The 19648-nt window shown below is 46.5% G+C and overlaps 1 protein-coding gene and 1 long non-coding RNA gene across 3 annotated transcripts in view; one reads left to right on the forward strand and one right to left on the reverse strand.

Annotated features, from left to right (window-relative positions):
* Nucleotides 1-19648, forward strand: part of LOC135394615 (putative polypeptide N-acetylgalactosaminyltransferase 10) — a 211154-nt gene that overhangs the window by 83336 nt on the left and 108170 nt on the right. Inside the window, exon 3 of one of the 2 annotated variants that reach the window (XM_064625444.1) lies at nucleotides 9308-9367. The exons of the other annotated variant lie outside the window; for it this stretch is intronic. Within the exon in view, the coding sequence (XP_064481514.1) occupies nucleotides 9308-9367 (60 nt within the window). The remainder of the gene's footprint in view (nucleotides 1-9307; nucleotides 9368-19648) is intronic. 2 annotated transcript variants of the gene reach the window in all.
* Nucleotides 14222-15521, reverse strand: LOC135396145 (uncharacterized). Its single transcript, XR_010423328.1, has 3 exons — nucleotides 15442-15521; nucleotides 15026-15141; nucleotides 14222-14456 (listed from the first exon to the last, which is right to left on the reverse strand). It is a non-coding gene; the product is annotated as an uncharacterized LOC135396145 (long non-coding RNA).

Below are 19648 nucleotides of genomic sequence, written 5' to 3' on the forward strand. Positions count from 1 at the left end.
AGCCGTCCGCATACAGTAACACATCTATATAGTGCCAGATTATTAGATCACTCCAAGTGGCCTCTATATCTTCTGAAGCACCAGAAAACTTCGAAAGTTTACGACGAAAGGAAGAAAAAGATTGAATAGCCTTCAAATTTTCTCACATGAATGCTCTTTTTTTTATGCAGATTCGTGACTTTTACTTTGGTCGTGTCACGAACGCATTTCCTCTCGAATAGTACGTACTTCGCAGGCGTTTCCGAAATGGACGTAGTACTGCGGTGACGTGTCCGGTTGATGGTCCCAGTGCGAGTCTGCAGACACCATAGGACAAAAGATAAATTGACTTGCATGTAGCTTTCGGGTAATGGGAGATAAATGACTCGCTTGAGAACAGTGTTCATGCATCGCGGTTGTCTCTTTGAAGCATTGTGGGACATCGTCGGTCGGAGCTCGGAACTTGCATGGCCGCCCTTCGACAGTGTTTTGAAGCGCTCATCTTCAACGTTTTGCATTTGCGGACGACAGAGAATGGCAAATAGGGGGGAATGGCGTAACACTCCATCACGATAACGCCACGGTCAACGGTACACTCTTAGAAATGAACTTCACCGGAAAACACACCCCTAACCGACCATCATCCAGAGTATCATCGTTCTTTTCCCTGATTTGCTTAAAAAGGGGGGCCATTGTTTTTGGCATTACGCATTTGGCATTCATAATGGATGCCAGCCTCAGAACATCAGTTCTTTCATAATGGACCTCTCCCTGTTTGTAAACAAGTGACGTCATAGTGTTCGACAGCGCCACCAATTTGGTAGAGTTGCACTACGCTGGAAGCTAGGGGCGAACAAGGTCGCGCCCGAAAGCCACGGCCTTGAGGGGATTACGATGGTCCCTGAAAGGGACGTGACCCTCGGTCCTACTTTTCTTTCAATAGGAGGCAGCGAACAAATGCCCATTCCCCATCCGCCCAGCCCTCCCCATCCGATTTGTTTCGGCTTCAGTCTGTCTACCAACGTATTGATGACGTTTCTCGGGTAGATGTCTATTGCACAAAAATGACGTACGCCCCCCGTTTCCATCAAATGAACGGAGAGAACGTTGTCATTTGGGATGATGGTTGGCAAGGAACGTGCTATACGGTGAAGCTCTGTTTTTAGAGTGTAGAACGTCACCAAGAACACGGTATTCATCAGCGTATAACGAGGAGGCGGGGGGGGGGGGCAAGGGGTCTGTGCCCCCTCCTTGAGCTCCAAGGGCACCTGTGGAAATTGCGCTCTCTCTCTACTCATAAGATCTCATTGGTTTCTTCTCAGATGCCGTCATAATAATCTGAACCTTTCGTGCCGCAGAGGTTCTGCTGCATCATATCAGAGGAGAAGCGCTTTTCTCCTTCTTGATTTGCGCCCTCGATTCCTGACTAGGAAGGTCAGCACTTCGGTGGCACGAAATGCTTAGGTCGGCCGTTTCCTGCGAGGGAGTTCATCGCACGCCTGGGAACCTTTAGGTGGGCTATACCAAATCCACGGTCCGACAACCCTGATAGCTCTGAGCAGCAACCGAAGTTTGATCCTATATACGCTTCTCCCTAGCGAATCGCCAAGCATGATGATGTCGATTTTCTCTCTCCCCCCATGCACCCTCTATCGCTCATTTTCTTTTTCTCGGAACATCGATCCCTTTCTGCTCTTTCGTCAGGCTGAGCCTCGGAGCAAAAAGAGCACTTACAAAACACCGCCAAGACGCCGCCTTGGTGTCGGAGTGGTTTGGGACGTTCTTCGCTCAGAAGTCGCGACTATCTTGACACTTTCAATGGTATCGGAGGCAGCAATCTTAAAACAAATCCTCACCGCGCACAGCACGCTGGGGGCCAACCACACAGAATGATGCTACTCCTGATTTGCAGAAAGCGCGAGGCGTACCTCATTTTTGTGACAATTAACGTAACTTCAAAAGTGTCCCGAAAAGGCGCACCGCCTCCCGTTTTCGAGGAATCAGGGTGATCTCATTCGGGATGGTGCTCACGCTAAAAACTGAACTTCACCGCATCGCACGCTCTGCGCCAACCACTGTCACGAATGATAGATTTATCGGCCCTGATTCGAAGAGTGAGGGGGGCGTATGCCTTTTTGTGTCAGTTTGGCTACACGATAATTGACACAAAAAGGCGTACGCCTCGCTCTGTTCTCGAATCAGAAGCGACAAGCCTATCATTCCCGACAATGGTTGGCGCAGAGCGTGCTAGGATGTGAAGTTCAGATGTGAAGTGCTTTGCTATAGCAGCGTATTACGCGGAGAAGGGTAGCTAGTACAAGGGTACAAAAGGGTAGCTAGTTCGTAAGCGCGTATGTAAACAGCTTATTCTGATTACTGAATTCCAATTGAACACCGCGAAACCGCGAACGGCGACCATTGACGACTTCATCCTGCATAGCTGAAGTGACACCTGGCGCGGTGAAGGGACGACCTCTGACCAGGGTTTGGAATCGCGCTCCACTTTTACAGTCCCGGCATATCGGGATTTTTCCGACTAATCCCGGGACGGGATTCTGAGATTGATGTAAGACCGAAACAGCACGCATATACACAGCCTCTGTGTTGTAACTCTGATGATTCTTTTGTGCGTTTTGTTTCCTCGGCATTCTGTCACTGCCCGTTAAAAAAAAAAACATTCGTTTTTAATATACGACACTTTTTATAAAAAAAAAAAAACTGATAAGGCTCGTTTTATGTTCTCCTAATATAAAAGGCTCGTTTTTATTCGCAGTTGTCACGCATGGCGCCCACCTATTTGTTTCATCACTGTCATCGAATACGAAAGGAGGATTCGACTTCCAAAACTCAATCACTAAAGTTTCAAAAGTTGCCGAATAACAGGGAGTTAATGCCCCCGGCTGCTGCCTGCTTAATGTTGAAGAAGAGGCTGGTTTTCGAAAACACTAGCTTTTTCTTATAATAGCCAATATAGTGAAAGCAATGGAGGGAGCTCCGATGCATGTCACGGGCATCAACAAGAGAAGCCTGCTTACCTGCACTCCATAAGGGATGAAATATGACGCGTAAGTCTGCCAAGACTGCTTGAGCTAAGGACGAAACATTGCCATTCAAAATGCGAGCTAGAAGTTAAATAACTCGTAATTGTGTCGCTGTCCTGTGTCGCGACTTCGCCGACGATAAGTTTGCAGTACTCACCGCAAATCCCGAAAAATGGGATTTTTTTTTCTCCAGAAAGTTTCGCGATTTTTTTTTGATTCCGTGTTCTCGCCGCGAAGCAACTGTGGCTATGAGGGGCGTTCAGACCTGGACAGATGGAGAGAGGACTGCAGGAAGGAGTGGGTGACAGGGGAGTTAGATGCGTCCTGGGCCGACGTCAGGGGGAACTGTGCTGACATTCGTCCGGAAAGCCTTCGGAAAGCCCAGGGAAAACCTCAGACAGCACAGCCGGTGGTAGGATTCGAAACCACCACCTCCCAGTCTTCAGCAAAACATGGCTACCATCAACGAGCGGGACGCCTTAACCCACCCGGCCATGCCCCTGGTTCCCGGGATTTCGGATCGTGAAAAACAGCCGGGATTTCGGCATATCCCGGATCCGCCTGACTAGGATTGGCCGCCGCTCAAATGTTTCCAGAAACGGGGCAGGACATCACCGTCGACTGGAAGGAGCGCGTTTTGGGAAGAGAGAGTCTTCCTACCATCTTCCAGGTTTTGCTACACATGTTCCAGTTGTGGGCAGGCACGCTCGATGTCCTCCTTACATTTTGTAAGGGTATCTCACACGGACGGACGTTGGAAAGCGACATTGCGAGCTCTAAATGCTGAACCATTCTCAGAACACTAACATAACGTTATCATTTCAGTTACGGAGGAACGTCGCTATTTTACTGCTCAGCACACGTTTTGACAAACACGAGTCAGCCATTCACCTCGATACGTGACCAGCTCGATGTCGTCAATCATCATCCCGTCACGAACTAGACCGGTCACAGATTCCACTTATTCACACGTGTGCATAACTCGTAATCACCAGCTGGTCGCCACCCGTCATCATCGCACGAAGTCCAACACCGGTGGACTCAGTGGGGTGTGCGTAATGTGTTATGTAGTCCAAGGGCAGATGATGGCGAGGTAAGTCATGCGGTCTGGCAACCCGGCTCACTTCCGGCTGTCGCTTGGGCGACTTCTGCAGCAGGGTCATTAGCCGCAGCTGGCTTATACCGGGATTGCGCGCTCCATTAGTTCGCCACGTCCAGTGCGTTTCTCGTTTGTCGAAGGGCACAGCCGCCGAAGAAGCAGCGCCACTTCCTTTTCCATCGATTTGCGTTCGGGTTGAGTGCTGCTTGACTCTGTAACGGAGGGGCACGTGCGGAATGTGCGAGTGAGAAAAGAGAAGATGTAAAATTACTGAGGACACAATCCGCACCTTGCAAAAAAGGACACAAAACGAGGACGCGTCAGTGACGTCGTGATGTCTGGACGTGACGCTTGTGCTTCTTGGATTGCGAATCTGAGCCGATATGTGAAACCTATTGTAAACTATACATGTAAAAATTTGTTGAAAACAGGAGGTGGTCCATGCGTGTCATGGACATATACATGACGTGTCCAAAATGTCCCCATTTTCAACAAATCTGTGAGACAGAGTGATATCATTTGGAATGGTGGTTGCCTATATAGGAGCGTGTCATGCTGTGAAGTTCGGTTTTGACAGTGTGGAATGGACGACTGGCTGTTTGCAAACAATCTGCGTCACAACGCCAGATGTCGCGACCCTCGTAGGCCTATACGATAAAAAAAAAATGTATTGGGAATCCTATAGAAGCTGAAGACTGTGGCGTCCCCTTAAGGACATTCCCGAACTATAGTACATCATTACACTGTGTCAACTTTCGGTGGCTTTCCTCCGAAGCCTTCAGCAACCCGTTGTAGGTCTACACTTCCGTGCACACGTTACCTATTCTATGACGAGTGGGGTAAACTATGCGCGATATGGTGGAGCTTGTGCGCGTACACAGAGAGTTATTTTACAGCAAGAGAGGAACATGCTATACACGTATTACGAGCACTCTGCGTGACGCTTCTCAATTCCTAAGCGTATCGCGGCAATTTGGCCTCCTGTGCTACTCTTTTATTACCGTAACGCCTGTCATCAGCCATACAAGTACAAGTAGATAAGGCGCGCAATCCTTAAATTGCCGCCTTCAATCGGCCGTTAATCATCGCGGGCAATTGAATGGTCTCGATGAGCGTGCGCACCGTGCGTTTTCCGAAATGGCTTGTTCGGTGAGTGCTACGAGATAAGGCAGCCATTTATGGACATCTGGCTGCAGTCATTGTGCTCACTGCTATGAAATTACGTCAGCGTACATTTGGTTGAAGCAGGGCGGCGAAGAGACATCGTTTGTGTGTACCTCTCTATCGGGGTTTCATTTTTCATGCTATATAATACTACGCGGTGACGTTATGCTGACAACGGTGGGGAACCGGTGAAGTTGGTATGAATGCATCGAGGTAAACGAGCACTTCAATGAGGAGTGTGGAATATACGAGCGGCTGTTTGCAAACAATCTACGTCACAACGCCAGATGTCGTGACCCGTCATTGGCACTCATGAGCGCACGAGAGAGATCGTGGAAGCATTTCAAATAAGAAAAAGGGGGTCACTATGCGTCAGTCAGGCATCCGTGGCGTTGTATGATCGAGGTATTGTTCCTGGTGAAGTGGGATAAAGGGGCTTGAATTGTAGACTGAAATGTGACGCGTGAAAGATAACAACGGAGGTATTCATAAAAGGAGCCTGTTTGGTTGTCAATAAATGTTCTGTTTGTTGGAAGTCTATCACAGTGTTTGTCATCTCCCCTGTCTGTCCCCGTTTGGAGTGCTAGTTTACCTCGATCCGTTATGCTGACATCCTCACATTGAACGTATACAGGCGGGTGAACTGGAGACTGCTTGTTAAAGTTGTCGTGCTGTCTACTTCAGGCATCCTTAATGATTCGGACGCCTTCGTAAGCGAGAGGTTTATGGGGCCGACGGCAATCGTGTTTGTCCATCCGTAACAGCTGTGGAGAGAGAAGTGAAGAAGAAGGAAAAAGATGCATTCAACTTGCGGGGACTCTTTAACTCTTAAATAGCTCTTAGATGCACTCTTCCCCAAGTCAGGTTAGGGATGTGGGTTCTGTGGTTCAGAGGAGGCGTCTCCTCTCTCCTGTCCATCACCCAAATGCCACACAATTAGAGAGGCACAATGAAAACAAATTAATTAAACTGGAACATAGAAGGAGGAAGCAAGAAAGAGTCCATCTTGTCCATTTCTTTCCTCCGTCCGCGTCTTCGTCTGTGGTTGTTCCGCGTTGCTCCTCACACTCTATAGGAGGAGCTACCTTTGTCCCAAATTAAACCTATAGCGCTCGTAGGCGCGCCAATTTCCACGCACATGTGTTCCAGACAGGTCCCCTCACCTCGTGCAAGATGCCACGTAGAGCAGGCACTGTGACAGAATGCATTCTTGAACGAATCGTCGGACGGTTCTACTTTCTAAATCAGGGCCAGTGATTCGATTTACCCATCTGGGCAGAGAGTGTAGGGGCTGTGCGACACGGAAAGGCACTCTCAACATCACTTGCCCCCTATTTAAATGGACGAGAACAATGGACCGATAAACAGGTGCTGCATCGCGCAGCCTGGAAACCTACACGGTGCACACACACTCTCTCTCTAATGAGCAGTGCACCGTTTTAGGCGCAATTTTGCGCGGTTAAGTTGTAAAGTGGGCGAAAAGCGGAAAAGATTTGGAGGTTCGTATACGTCCATAAGTTTACGTTTCGCTCTTTAATGCCCAATTAGAGTCCGGGAATGTGGGCGGAATGTACTGCGTGAATTTCGGGACTATAGTGTCCATTCATTTACGATAATGGATGCAGAATGAAAGAAGGAAGTCACGGAAAGGTTAGACAGCTGTAGGACTCGAACCCACACCTTCTGGGTTGCCTGTCCAGGGCCCTACCAATTGAGCTAACACGCCTCCCCATCGCCTTCAGAGGTTGCGCCATTTTGAAGGGACAGTCACATCGACTGTCACTCTTACATCAATTTCCATCATGGATGCAGAGCGTTAGGGCCCGTTCTCGCATACAGCGCTTTGCTTCACAGCGCACGTAAACAGTGGTGGAAATCAAGCGCTATTTTCTACCTCTGTGCTCTCACTTGGAAAGCAGAGCGCACCGTCGGCTGACTCGGCAGTTCAGGTGGCTACGTGACGCAGGGCCGTATCGTCTTCTGTTGATTCTTGATTCCAGTAAGCTCAATCAGCTGTGCGAACGGGAAATTGGGAACCCTCCATGTTCAGTTTACCACAGTATACACAGCACCGCAAAACCAGAAAGCAAAACAACCCACAGCTTCCGCGACGTCATTGGAAAAAGGGCCTCTTGATCGGCAATCAGAAAGGAGCGCTACCCGATGTGCGCTGAAAAAGTTGACAGTTCAAACTCTGAGAAGCGCTGTTTTCCAGCGGTTCGTAGCAGCGCGGGGAGGAAGAGACAGCGCTATTTTCTAGCGCTGTGCAACAAAGCGCTGTATAGGAGAAACGGGCCTTTATATGAACGGCTCTTGCGCACAAAAGCAGTAAAGACGCACGGGAAAAGTTTCTAGAAATGTGTTGTTTTTAATTACTGTTTCTCTAGTCACGCTAGGCAGGGGTTTATGCTACTACCCTGTTAAGTGTTATTGTCACGTTCAGTGACTGTGTGTGTAGCTTGAAGCCAAAATCTCAGCGAGTCTTATTGGCTAAGAGCTGACAAAAGGTGTATGTGGGAGACCTCTCGACGTATAAGAAATATTATTGGACAGGTTACTTTATTGTACGTTTCTCTTGCGCTTAATGAGGTTGGAATTCTCGTTTGAGAAATTGTTATTTTGTGAATTATTTCGTTCACAGCAGTGAACGAAGCACGAAATGCGCTATTATTTCTCGTGTGAGCACTCTCTAGAAAACTAAAAAATGAAAATTTAAACCTCCATGATAGGGGAGTCACATCTCATTTTCATGTTCAACGCTGTTCACTCATTCGGCATCAACAAGTCGCAAGGCATTCTAGAAACACTTCGCAAATGCTACTACTCCAGACATTTCCTTTTTATTCTTTATTTTCTATCAACGCTGTTATTCTTTGTATCGTTACAACTTTCTTTATTCATTGCATAACACGATTATGAATACATATATCTTTAAAAAAGAAAAACTTGCATGGTTGGAAACCTCTCGCTAAGCTTCTTATCTTTCTAGCCTACTTTGGTATAATTTTTCATTGATTCGAAACATACAAAAAAAAAAAAAAAGAAACAGCGGCATGGCCGAGTGGGCTAAGGCGTCCCGCTCGTTGGTGGTAGCCAAGGTCGTGCTGAAGACTGGGAGGTGGTGAGTTCGAATCCTACCACCGGCTGTCCTGTCTGAGGTTTTCCCTGGGTTTTCCGAAGACTTTCCAGGCGAATGTCGGCCCAGGACGCATACTAACCCCAGTGTCCCCCACTGCTTCCTGTTGTCCTCTCTCCATCTGTCCACGTCTGTACGCCGCTCATAGCCACAGTTGCTTCGCGGCGCTAACACGCAATAAAAAAAACATACAAAACATGCACGCCTGCAAAGTTGGTACGTTCATTCACCCATCCCACTTCGACACCCGAAGAAAGTGCCTCAAGCGTGAAAGCCCAGTTGGATTTTCCCCATCCATGCATGCTGTTGACACATCCATGAACCCTTTAATACGTCATCCCTATATAACGCTTCATATACCATGCCAATGATGAGGACCGTGCCCAGAAGAAGAACAGACTCTGTTCGAAATATCGGCGGCTCTCGTACTGAGAGTAATGCCTTAAGATTCCCCCCACAGTTTCGCTGGATTTTTTTTAGATTTCTCCGTAAACGGAAAATTTGTTTCGTCTCCAGCGCAGTGGTTTATGCTAAAGTACACAATAAAGCGGCAAACTACCACACTCCCACCACACTAAAACATCACAGTTGTTGCCTTTTACCACGAAGTACCACAACGTGCTCGCACTGTGCAAAACGTCATTGATCAAGCATCGCACTATGCGGACCAAAATCGCACTAAGCTGACCACACGTCGCACTAACTAGGCAAACATGAGCATATACAACGCGAACATTCCTTTCTGTTCGAAAACGTACATGCTAAAACCTTTACATACCATTTGTTTGTTTCGTTCTGTACGTGTTCCGAGAACAGTACTCCTTTTACGTTTTGTTGTCGCTTTATTTTGATTTTGTTTCGTTTTCGTTTTCCTTTTCTCCAACTCAGGAACCTCAGAAAGCTCCCGTTGAAGCGAAGGAATCCGCCGTCGCCGTTCATCCAGAGAAGGTAATGTGTTTCTCCTTTTGTTCGTCTCGCTTATGTCGTATGGGTTGAAACAACTTCATTACTTCGCGATGCGGGCGGTATCGTTGCTGTAATCAGGCGTTCGCGAGAACATTCTCGTAAATGTCACCGTTTGATGCGGGGGGCGCACTTTGTACGTATATATATATATATATACATATATATACACGCCCGTATCTTATTGGAAAGCCCTAATTATCCGCATAATATAATGTATCATTACAGATGAAAATCACGTTGAGCCTAGTACAAAGATGAGAGCGGATAAGGGTAATTGAAGAGGAGTAAATAAAGCTACGCTAATGTTGTCGAAGCCGCTCGCGTTGATATCTCTCTTTGATGTTCGCGTGCTGTGAATAGGGGCAGCGTCAATGAGAATGTGGTGTGTGGGCGCAGAAGGGTGCGAAGTATTTCTCGCTCTTCGTAGGTATGCACCCTACACTCTAAGAAGAAGAAAAAAAAAAGGAGTAATTTTACTCCTTTTCGGTACTAAATGCATTGCCACAAAAAAATGGCCTCTTTCGGGAGTAAATGCACGGGAGTAAATAACTGTCACAGAGTGGAGACTGCATTTCACGCTCTGTTCTAAGAGTCTCAGGTACATAATTCGTGTGCATGCATGAAAATACTTTGAATCAGACCTTGAACCGTGATATATCGAGTGATATAAAATCTTGCGGGCTCCGAATTTGCGAAGAAAGAAACGCTAACTGTTTCTTACTCTGTGTGGTGTTGCGGTTCGAAAAAACGAGTCTTTATTATGATGACGATGAGGATGGGAACGATGGGTCTGAAATCCTTCTCACAGTGGATGGAAAAGTTGGCTAAGTTATACAGCCTTATGCCATCAAACTGGCCAGAGCAACATATTTACGTAGACTGTCGCCTTCGGATTACCATTTTCGAGGTTCAGTGACAATTTGCAGTCATGGGGAGTAAATGTCGGGGTTAGGAGACCAAAATGGGGAGTAATTGCAATCTAGGGGACTATAAGCTGCAATTACTCTCCGTTTTACCCCTTTTTGTTTTCTTAGAGTGTACATCAGATAAGCCAATAAGGAGGGATTTCGTAAGTAGCGAGTTTTAGTACATCGGTATCACTTCACGGAAAGAAGTACAGTAAGACAAGCGTGTCAAATCGAAGATCAGTGACCTTACGTCATCTACTGCAAAGGGATAAGTTCATGGGCTTATCCTGTTTTCGGAGCCGTTATCGTGAACACCTTCCGTGATAGCGCCACGCAGTAAATGTGCTATGAGCGGCCTGCAGACGTGGACAGATGGAGAGAGGGCAGCAGGAAGCGGGGGGGGGGACAGAGGGCTTAGTATGCATCCTGGGCCGACTTCAAGTGGAACTGCACCGACATTTGTCTGGAAAGTCTGCCGGAAAACCTAGGGAAAACCTGAGACAGCACAGCCGGTGCGAGGATTCGAACCCGCGTCACCTCCCAGTCTCTGCGTGGAAAGCGGCCATCCTTACCACTGTGCCACGGGAGCTGGTATCCACGTACTGAAACTTGCTACTATATCACTGGATATTCCAGGAGACAGGAAGCGTTCTACCTAAAGCCTTCGGCTATTCTCCAGAGACGCGGTGCTCCAACTGGAAAACATAACTGCTATAGGATGGTCATCAGTAATTATGTTTAGATAGCCGATGAAATAACGCGTGAGCAAGTTGGAATGTGCAAACGCTAAAAAAAAAAAAAAAAAGATATACAGTCAACCCTCGATTTATGAACCTTCGATTTATGAATTCCCTCGTTTTATGAACAGGAGCACGAGGAACCAAACTTTTTACATGCATTTTCCCCTCGTTTTATTAACCTCGATATCCGAATAATGAATGGAATTTCTGGGAACCAACTAGGAGTTGCCCAGCGTTTTTACCCTCAATTTATGAACGGATGGTTCCGAGGTCAGCAGAAATGTTCAAATGGATTATTCCGTGGTCTTATGAATGATGCCGGAACGGACGAATCTTTTTCCAGGTATTGCACCCTTTGTTTTTACCCCTCAAAATTCGAACAACAAACGGGTTTTCTGGAGACGCATTAGGGACGACCAAGTGTATAGCAGAAGGCCTGGTCGAAAGCAACATTACACAATATATTGAAATATAAACACAATCCCAACTCACAAATACTGTTTCGTCAGCCGATAGTACTGACTTAATGGAATTTTCGATTTATAAATCCCTCGATTTATGAACGATTTTTCCGGGAACCGAGGGTGTTCATAAATCGAGGGTTGACTGTATATATATATATATATAAAAAAAAAGGTAAGGTAAGGTCACACTTCCTACTCGTCTAGCTAACGTGAGTGTCGCGAGAGAGTGTTCGCGGTTTATCGGAGGAGAAGGTGAGTGAGGAGGGGAGAACTAGAGAACTGGGCGAGCAGGGCAGTGAGATACTGTACGGTTCGCTGACAAATCTGCAGCCAAGAAGCGTTAGTCAGGACACTGAGCGTGGGCAGGCATAAAACAGGGTACAACATAGTCGATCGAATTTGATTCTGTTGTGTTGCGTCGTGAGGCGAAAGCAAGGAAACTAGACCACGTGATATATGCGTTTTGCTTCGCACCGTCGGCTGTTTTCGAGAGACAAAACAGAGCGAAAGTGCTTGCTGCAGTCCTCTCTTCTTTGGAAGGCAGCAGGCAGAACTAATCAGTTTTTGCCGTGTGTCGTATCGATAACGAAGAGCGCTGGCGCATAATCCTCCACGTCATCAGCACATTGAAGGATGACAACAAGCTCGCGTGCTGCTTCAAAAAGCACTTCAGGGGCTATGGTCTCCAACTGTTTTTATGTCAAACTACAAGGTCAGTGACACATGAAAAGGTGCTAGAGGAGCGTCGAGGGTCGGTGACGACCGCAAACGGAGTGTGGGAGGACTACGTTCCTGCAGGATATCGTTGAGCCAGATGACGGCGAAAGGAATAGTACACACTAGGCTGGGTACAGAGGACAGTGATGCGGACAGGATTAAGAATTCGTTTGAGGTTATATTGAGGACGCCAGTAATAGCACGCATGTATGGTGCCCGTCGCTTTAGCATGTGGCTGTCCTCGCGTTTATCACTTCCTGATGACGATGGGTCTGCAGTGTGGTTCAGGAGGTCTCCTTCTGTGCCTGGTGCTGATCACATATGATTCAGTATTCCATCGTATAAATGAGTAGACATACGCCTGCTGGAACTATTCCGGTGACGTGGTAAGGCACAGCTATACGTATAGTGCAAGTCACTGTGACATGGTGACTGAGCAATCTTTAGTGCAGATATGAGAACAAGACGACATGTAGCTTAGTAATCTTTGGTGCAGATATGAGAACAAGAGGACATGTAGCTTATCTTTCGCATGATTCACAATGCCTTTGGCGTTGTACACTGTGCTGTGACATCAAAATGGCGTACAACGCAGCTGCACTCTAATTTAGATACTGCGAGCGTGACGTGTTCTACGGTCACGGTCAGAGGCCCGCGAAAAACATTGCTGCGTTTCTTTTTCGGCATTTCTCGATAACTATTGATGCAATCCGGTCTGCTCCCTTCAGACGGCTATGGTTGCAGCTCCACATTCTTGTCTGGAAAGAGAAGGATACGTCCTCGGTACTTCGAAATTTGATGCGCTAATATAGTGCACTTACATCTCGCAACATTATTCATGTGCTCGCAGTACGGGGAGTGTGGCGAAAGTCATGCGGGACATATCTGCAGCACTGCAGCCGTGTAATGAGAAACGTGCTGCTCTTAATGATTATCGCTGGCATCCTTGCGCCGCTTTCATAGCGAGACGCCGGCGAAAGTGGTGACTGGCTTTCGCGCAGCGCCAACAGTCCTCATAAAGAGTGCGTTAACGTTACCGTTGCTTCCACTTCTAGTTCAACACGTCTGCGTTGCGGTGGTTAGAGCTAACGTGTGTGATTACCATTTCTGCAACGTTTAATTGTGGAGGGGCGCTTTTTGGATACGTCGAGGAAGAGCTCGTTAGCAAGCGAAACGTGTGCAGTGTGTTAAAGGAATCCTTTCACACGTGTTCCTCCCTCAACAAACCCCCAGGGGGCCTAATCGCTTACGTGCTAACAAAGGGCGGGCACTCGTCGAGAAGGGCACGTGATAAAACACGTGCACGGCGCTCTTCGCACGATTCGTGAAGGGCGTGGAAGACGTCACGCGCAACGTGTCCGCCTTTTTGAATTTACCGTCACTCGTTAGCTCGTAACGGCCGTAATGACGATGAAACGATTAAGCCCCCCGGTCAGCTTAAAGTGCCACTACGGACTAAATCTCGTGTCTTCAGAATCCTACCAAAGTTATGTTACTGAAATCCGCATTAGATTCCTGCAAAATATTTTAGGCCCTACGTAACGCGAAAGCTAGAGAAATTTTTATTAAATTTTTATTTTTGAGAACTGTGACGTCATGTTATGCTCCGACGGAGCGCCTGGCTCTCATCTGGCAACGTTGTTGCCCTTGAAGTGTTCCGGGGGGGGGGGGGGCTCACTTTTTGCACTCCTGTAGCGGTAACATCTCATTACGGCCCGAGTCTCATTACGGCCGAAGTCTCATTACGGCCGAAAGTCTCATTACGGCCGAAAATCCTTTAATCCCCAAGTGTCTCGTTACGGCCAAAGTCTCAATACGGCCGAAGGTAGTCTCATTACGGCCGAAGATGTCTCATAACGGCCAAAAAGAAAAAAGAAGCATCCACCATAGTAGCTCTGTATATACTGTGTTTTATGCTTCCCAAAATCTGTCCGAGGCGGTGTGCCCCCACGGCTTGTGTCACACACAATGGTTCATGCACACAATATTGCGACAGTGTTTCACGCATCCCTCGTGAAAAATGTTTTTATTGTCATATGTGTCACACGATATTTGTATGTGTTACGCCATTTTCTCTCAGTATTCAAGCAACATCCTACTCGTTGGTTCTGTGAGCAAACTGTGTGTGTGTGTGTGTTCTGAAAAGTACTCCACAAGGGAGCCCACTGGGAGCTCCAGGAGTCACATGACCTATGACCATGATCTTCTCTCCCACTAGCTGCCTTCTACAATTTACGTCCACCTGAAATTTACAAAAAAGTACATAAGCCACTGAACAAAATGACATATGCTCTTGTTTGATGATGACTATAAGACATATGCTGTCAAGCAGACTTTTTTTTTTTCATATATTCGAAACATATTAAAGAATTATGGACAACAATGACAATTATGTCATAATAATGCAGCTGCATAGCCAGGAAACTATTTCAGGAGGTGTTTTATGAGGCTTGACATGGGGTGGAGGAGTCCCCCTCATCAGTGCTTTATCCAGACCCCCCCCCTAACTTTTTTGCCTGTGCACCCCCTACAGGGGGTGCCCTTGCAATTTCAGCTTCAGATACGTCTGTAATGATATGTTAAGCTGTAATGACGTAACTATTCCAACAATTTTTTCCAACACCCTTCTCGTGCTTGGGATTCTGGATACACCACTACCCCTTGTTCATTTTCGTGGGGCACTACATTAGAGCTTATGCCACTGCACTGATGTCACAATGTTAAAAGTGTGTGTCACTCTGGGCATTCGGAATTCCTCTAAGCTACAATATGTAAATTCAGAATATCCGAAGGGTAAACATCAGATGTTACCTGCAGGCTTCATGCTGAAACGCGTGTACGCAAAACACTTCCGCCGTGGTGGGCGACGCCGTTAGTGTAATCATACACGCAAGACAATTGCGGGCACATGGAGTAGTGGCAGCAACCTGAAAACGATACATTTTCTTGTTACATATGAGTAATCAAAAATATACATTCCCACATGTTTCGTTTTGTCGTTTGTAGGAAGCGCTAGTAAGGGAACAGCACTTGGTTGGTCACATGCAAGCCACAATGCGAGAGGTGCCGATATTTCGATTACGCGATCAAAAATTAAAAGTCTAGATCATGCACACTTCCCCATGCAACTACTTCCCCAGCATCGTGAGACATGACACCCATGACATGACACCATGTATTCACGTATAGTGTAATGATATGCAGGAATGAAAAAGATGCCAACATACCTGTAATCCAGTGTCCCATAAGTTTGACTCGATTTTTTGGCAGCTACCATGAAGAGCAAATGCACGATTCACAAGTTTCGTTTCGCCATTTTCATTGTTGATTTCGCAGCGTCGAGCAATCCCACGTGACCTCCTTTGGATCAGTGAAAAGTGAAAATTACTCGCGTCATGAACATATATGTTCATCTCAGCGCAAATCACGTTTTGCATGCTATAGAAGGAGGGGGGATCAATACTCTTCCTTTCGTGTTTTGATATCTTGTTGTTTTGCTACTCTCACTTCGGAGTTCGGATGGTGTCTAGCAACGTTGGGTACCTCGTTTCTTGTGTGTGTGTGAGCGAGTGGTTGCTGTTTACGATGTGTTCATATATCGCTTTGTAGTGCTGTAATGTGCAAATTAGCGGACTTTATAGCGGCTCTCTATTTTCCGTCGTTGTCTTTCGAGCAGCGCCTGTTGTTCCGGTAAAAATCGAGTTGAATGAATCGCCACAGCCCCAACGTATATCGCGCAGTGTTGACCAAGACCAAGTCAAGCAGGAATTCTGGTGAGTAATGCTTTCGTAGATTGCTTGTCTTAGTAGTGTGCTGTCCACACATAGTTGGATTCTCATAAGAGTAATTTAAATTAATCAAAACAGCTGAAGTGCCTGTAATAGATGTAACTCGGTATCCGTTCGTAGGTTTGCGCCGTTTCTAGTTGGTTGCGCGTTTAGGAACAACAAATTTATTCGGAGACGATAAGATACCGATAATGCATCACCGTACAGCAGCATTTACTCGTATCATTGTGAGCCATATTTCATTTGTTAAAATTTGTCGTCGTATTTCTTCAAAAATAAAAGCGCAAGTCGGCGTACTTGAATTGATCTCCAAGAACTGCTTACGTCGAACGTCTGCAAATGTTGTACTTATGTGCCTTCGCGCACCATAGTAGGCACAAAGCATATCTGATTAGAATAAATACTTCAAGAGGAAGTCATTCAAATACATTGTTATTTATAGCTGGTTTTCCATTCCAGGCATGGTATGTGGCTGCACGAAGGATTCCGAAAAAGAAAAACAACAACATGGCTAATAGGATGTTGCTGCCCAGGGAGTCCTGGCGAAGAGGTGAGCTGTTAAGATCATCATAAGGTTCTGTTGTGAAGTGAGAAATTTTGTAGTAGTGCACGAATGTTAATTCGTGCACTACTTTTATAAAAAAGGAAACCAGAAATGGAAAGTTATGCATGCATCATTTCATGAATTGTAATGTATTACTATTTGATATTCACATGTTTCCATTAAGGGAATGAACTACTGAACCTATATTCATATCATGGTCATGCTCTGTGTTTACCTGGAAGTCACATTTTTAAGGCTTGTCATTCTTTTGTCTAAATGAATATTTATGTTAACCTTGTATGAAATAGCAGACACGTATCAACACGTGTGCAGCTTGTGCACATTAAAACGAGCCATGTAGAGACAAATGCTTGTTGTTTTTTTTTTTTAATATTCTAGCCTATTCATGGTTGCTCATCGCTTCTTGCAGGTTTACTCATTCCAGAAGCAAGAATTGTATCATTGTAAGGCGAATGGAAATAAACTGACATCGACTGAGATAGGTGCTCTGTCATGGCCAATGACTGTAGGATGGCTCCAAAAGGGTCACAACAAAGCCAATATTCATCTAGCTCTCTACAAGTAGCTAACTCCACATAGTAGCCTGCTTCACAGCCTACACTACCTTGTGGGAGTACACATTACACAATATGTTGCATTGTGCTGTGGTATGATAACATACCGTTTGTCTCGCAATATGTGTATATAAATATGATAAGGGCCCTAAGGGCACAGTGCATGGCTTATACCCTGCTGAATATATATCCATACCTGGCTGCGACATTGCATATCAATGCAGGTTACAATACACATTTTGACATTTGGCCGTTATGAGACATCTTCGGCCGTAATGAGACTGCCTTCGGCCGTATTGAGACTTTGGCCGTAATGAGACACTTGGGGATTAAAGGATTATCGGCCGTATTGAGACTTTCGGCCGTACTGAGACATCGGCCGTAATGAGACTTCGGCCGTAATGAGATACAATCCCTGTAGCGAGCCGCACGTGACATACCCATCCGACGGCTCCGACCTTGGCGGAAACACAAGAAGGGAGAAGACATCTCTCCCATTTTCCCGTCTTTCGATCAGCCTCACATGAATTCTCCACCACGTGACCACCCTCCCCGGACGCCGGCGTCGTTGCTAGGAGACGAGTGCCGTCTCCAGAATGTGACATCATTCCAGTTTGTGGGTTTATGATTGCGTCACTCGCTGGTGGCGTCATCGAAACTTGTGGAGGCTCAGCAAATCTTCAAAAATTGACAGCACAGCGTTCGTAAACAGGATTGAAATTTCGCGTATGGAATCCTTCAGGCTCCTTCTTTTCATGGACACAAATAAGTAGCGATGAGCGAGGAAATTGGTCACCTAATTTATTTGCTCCTGTTTTGTTCAATAATTTATTTATTTACACAAGAACTTCGGTTTGCTTTCGGGGAGGATTCGTGCACTCAGCAGGTAGGAGCATAGAACCGCCTACGCACCCTGAAAAGGGGGTTCAATAGTATGATGAAAGATGAAAGTCACTGAAAAGGTTAGCCAGCTGTAGGGATCGAACCCACATCTTCTGGATTGCCGGTCCAGGGCTCTACCAATTGAGCTAAGCTAACACGCCTCTCCAGCGACTTTCGGGGTGCGTCATCTGAAGGGACGACAAACCAGCCACTCACTCACTCTCTCTCACTCACCCTCCTTTCACTCTTACATTTTTGCTCACTCATACACACATTCATACGACGGAAATCGACGCAAGCGGCACCTGTTGAACAAGAGATAAACTGATGTTCTGAGGCTGGAACGACATAGAAGGGACAGACAGTCGCTGGAGAGGCGTGTTAGCTTAGCTCAATTGGTAGAGCCCTGGACCGGCAATCCAGAAGATGTGGGTTCGATCCCTACAGCTGGCTAACCTTTTCAGTGACTTTCATCTTTCATCGTTGATTTCTTAGGCAATTTGAGGCTTGTTTGTATCTGTCCCTTCTATGTCGTTCCAGCCTCAGAACATCAGTTTATCTCTTGTTCAACAGGTGCCGCTTGCGTCGATTTCCGTCGTATGAATGTGTGTATGAGTGAGCAAAAATGTAAGAGTGAAAGGAGGGTGAGTGAGAGTGAGTGGCTGGTTTGTCGTCCCTTCAGATGACGCACCCCGAAAGTCGCTGGAGAGGCGTGTTAGCTTAGCTCAATTGGTAGAGCCCTGGACCGGCAATCCAGAAGATGTGGGTTCGATCCCTACAGCTGGCTAACCTTTTCAGTGACTTTCATCTTTCATCGTTGATTTCTTAGGCAATTTGCGGCTTTGTTTGAATCTGTCCCTTCTATGTCGTTCCAGCCTCAGAACATCAGTTTATCTCTTGTTCAACAGGTGCCGCTTGCGTCGATTTCCGTCGTATGAATGTGTGTATGAGTGAGCAAAAATGTAAGAGTGAAAGGAGGGTGAGTGAGAGTGAGTGGCTGGTTTGTCGTCCCTTCAGATGACGCACCCCGAAAGTCGCTGGAGAGGCGTGTTAGCTTAGCTCAATTGGTAGAGCCCTGGACCGGCAATCCAGAAGATGTGGGTTCGATCCCTACAGCTGGCTAACCTTTTCAGTGACTTTCATCTTTCATCGTTGATTTCTTAGGCAATTTGAGGCTTTGTTTGTATCTGTCCCTTCTATGTCGTTCCAGCCTCAGAACATCAGTTTATCTCTTGTTCAACAGGTGCCGCTTGCGTCGATTTCCGTCGTATGAATGTGTGTATGAGTGAGCAAAAATGTAAGAGTGAAAGGAGGGTGAGTGAGAGTGAGTGGCTGGTTTGTCGTCCCTTCAGATGACGCACCCCGAAAGTCGCTGGAGAGGCGTGTTAGCTTAGCTCAATTGGTAGAGCCCTGGACCGGCAATCCAGAAGATGTGGGTTCGATCCCTACAGCTGGCTAACCTTTTCAGTGACTTTCATCTTTCATCGTTGATTTCTTAGGCAATTTGCGGCTTTGTTTGAATCTGTCCCTTCTATGTCGTTCCAGCCTCAGAACATCAGTTTATCTCTTGTTCAACAGGTGCCGCTTGCGTCGATTTCCGTCGTATGAATGTGTGTATGAGTGAGCAAAAATGTAAGAGTGAAAG

This window comes from Ornithodoros turicata, chromosome 5, assembly GCF_037126465.1.
Source record: "Ornithodoros turicata isolate Travis chromosome 5, ASM3712646v1, whole genome shotgun sequence".
Taxonomy (NCBI): Eukaryota; Metazoa; Arthropoda; class Arachnida; order Ixodida; family Argasidae; genus Ornithodoros; species Ornithodoros turicata.